This window comes from Trichechus manatus, unplaced genomic scaffold, assembly GCF_000243295.1.
Source record: "Trichechus manatus latirostris isolate Lorelei unplaced genomic scaffold, TriManLat1.0 scaffold00113, whole genome shotgun sequence".
NCBI classification, from domain to species: domain Eukaryota; kingdom Metazoa; phylum Chordata; class Mammalia; order Sirenia; family Trichechidae; genus Trichechus; species Trichechus manatus.
In genome coordinates, this window is record NW_004444049.1 from 5374766 (window position 1) to 5377365 (window position 2600).

The 2600-nt window shown below is 58.0% G+C and overlaps 1 protein-coding gene across 1 annotated transcript in view; it reads left to right on the forward strand.

Annotated features, from left to right (window-relative positions):
- The first annotated feature begins 2345 nt into the window (after positions 1–2345).
- Positions 2346–2600, forward strand: part of CFL1 (cofilin 1) — a 3496-nt gene continuing 3241 nt past the window's right edge. The window contains exon 1 of the mRNA XM_004383722.3: positions 2346–2456. Coding sequence (XP_004383779.2) covers positions 2454–2456 — 3 coding nt within the window. The 5' untranslated portion in view covers positions 2346–2453. The remainder of the gene's footprint in view (positions 2457–2600) is intronic.

Sequence of the window (2600 nt, forward strand, 5' to 3'; positions counted from 1 at the left end):
GCTGTGAGACGGCGGGGCTTCTCCAGTCACGTGTTCCCACGCGGGCACTAACTTGGGGATCGCCTCCCTTCCCTACCCCCCCCCCGCCCCTGCACTATCCTAAGTGGCCGCTTAAGAGCGCTGTCTCTACTGCCCAGCGCACCGAATCAGCCTTTGGACACGCCCTACCTAGGCCCCTGGAGCCTAGACCCCGCCCCTTCCTCCCAACCCAAATTCGAGAGCGGGCCCCTCTGCGTGCAGGCGAAAGGAAGGCGGACAGCGCCCCCTGTGGCTGGGAGGGCCGGCCGGGGACGTGCTTAACAGAGTAATCTGAGCTTGGCTTCTTGAAGGTCCTGCTGGCACTTTCAGCCTCACCCTTTCAGAGGATGGGGAGGGGGACTGGGCTTGAAAAGAGCCCAGGAGAGGCGGAGGATGCAGGTATATTTGCCAGAGGGGCATGGGGGGGGGGGTGCAGGGCATGAGGACACAAAGCTAAGGCAGGAAGAGTTGAAGGATCTTCGGAGGAAATGTTGATCACGAACTGGGGGACATGGGACAGAGTGGGGGACGCGAAGTTGGGGACAGGCAGAAAACACTGAAGCTAGGAGGATGCGGAAGTCAGAAGGCTGGTAGAAAGGGGTCTTTAAGTAGGAGGTGCTGGGCATCCTTAAAGACGGAGGCGCATGGCTGGATCCAGGGAAGCAGGTAGGGGTAAGAAGCCAGGACAAAGGTAGAAGGGTAGAAGGCTTCGTTGTTTCTGTGGCTCATTGGAGGTAGGGAACCCTCAGGTGGATTGATTAAAGGTGGGAATTCTGCAAAGTGGTCCCAGGTTGAGGGGGCGTACAAAGGATTGGACACGGGGGTCTCGCCGGGGGGCTGGAGCGCACCGAAAGTCGCGAGGTGCAGCTCTCGGGCCTGCGAAGGCCCTTCAGGCCCACCCCTCCTGACTCCGCCCAGCCCACGATCCAGCATCCCCAGCCTGCTTGGGCCTCCGGCCTCCTGCCCGACGCGGCCTTATAAGGAGTCTGGAGCCGGCGTTCGGACTGGCTCCGCCCCCTTCAGTCTCATGCCCTAATAAGGACATCTAGGGCATCCTGCGGCCTGGGGGTGAGCGGGAGCGCGTCTCCAGGGTAACTGTGAATACCCCCCCTTCGTTGCTCTTGGAAACTCTGAGGCTCGAAAAAGGTGGAACCAGGCTCCCCTCTGACTGGGGTGCTGGCGGGAGGCAGGGGTCGAGCTGCAGCCTCCACCTGGGGCTCCTGGGAGCTCGGCTGGTAGGTGGTGCTGCGGGAAGTCTCCGACTACAACCTCCGGCATGCTCTGCGAAGCACCCCACTCCCGGGCGTTGCTCCTAGGGTTGTGAAGACTGGGCTGCTCACTTCTGCTTACACTTTGTATTCTGCTTATGAGATCAAAGCCGTCAGTTCCGTTTCTGGGTATGCCTCTGACTTGTCTGCGACCCTTGTCTTGCAGAGTATGCGGTCATGATCATCGTTCGGGGCCAACGAAGTCTTCCCTGAGTCCCCCACCCCAAACAGTTCCGTTTTATTTAGGTTTATGCTCCCACAGAGCTTGTGTTTCAGTTTTGAGGGTCCTAGCTTAATCATCTACCTGACCTCGTTCAAGTCTGGTTTAATATATATTTCCTCGCTGCCTAGTAAAAGATACAAAGAATCCTTGAGTTGAAATGTACAAGCCCCTTTATTGCCTCGTGAATGATGTCGGCGAAGCATCTTTAAACAAGGACAAAGCCCTTCCGAAGTTTTTCCTCCTGGTAGCCTTTCGTGTGTGTGTTCTATTTTTATTTTATTAAAGTTGTATGTGGCCTTTTTTGAGAAGACAAGAGTGGCTTTGCATACGGAGGGTGCTCAATGAGTGTTCATTGGATTGAAGCCGCCTTATCCTTGCGATTCTCCTTGTTTTAAGACTGGATTCCAGACCAATGGACAGTTGTTTCAATTCAGAAAAGCAAAATCCTCATCCCACTAAAAAGTACCACACTAAGGGATCCAGAAAGTGCCAAGTTAGGTATTATGAAAAACCGTTTCGCTCAAGGGTGAGAGGCCGCGAAATCGGGGTTCATTTTTGTGTTACCCTTAAAGTGCGCCAGGGCCTATTGCTCAGCTTGGAACGTTTCCTGGGAAACTCCACCAGTGGGCGCGCGCTCCGTGCCCTTAGCCCCAGCCCCTTCTGCTGCCTCGGACTACATTTCCCGGCATGCAGCGCGGAGCCGGGAGGCCGGCTGATGACAAAGTCAGCTACCCCGCGAACCCGAAGACGATGCAGAACTCTAGGACTTCATTTCCCGTCGGCCCGCGGGGGGAGCGCCGGAAGCCCGCCCCGCCCCTCATTGTGCGGCTCATACTAAACGGAAGGGGCTGGGAGAGGCCGCGTTCAGTCGGATCCCGGCAGCAGCTGCAGCGGCTCTCGTTTTCTCTGCCTCTTTTTGCCATATCCCTTTCGCTTCCGCAAACATGGTGAGCGGCAGGCCGCGGCGCCCGAGGGGAGGTGGCTGCGGGTCGGTTGTCTGAGCGCGCGGGAGGGGACGGGGGAGCGACGTCGGCACCCCCTCCTCCAGCGCTGCGGGCGGGACGAGGGTCTCGCGCTGAGGGGCGGGCGGC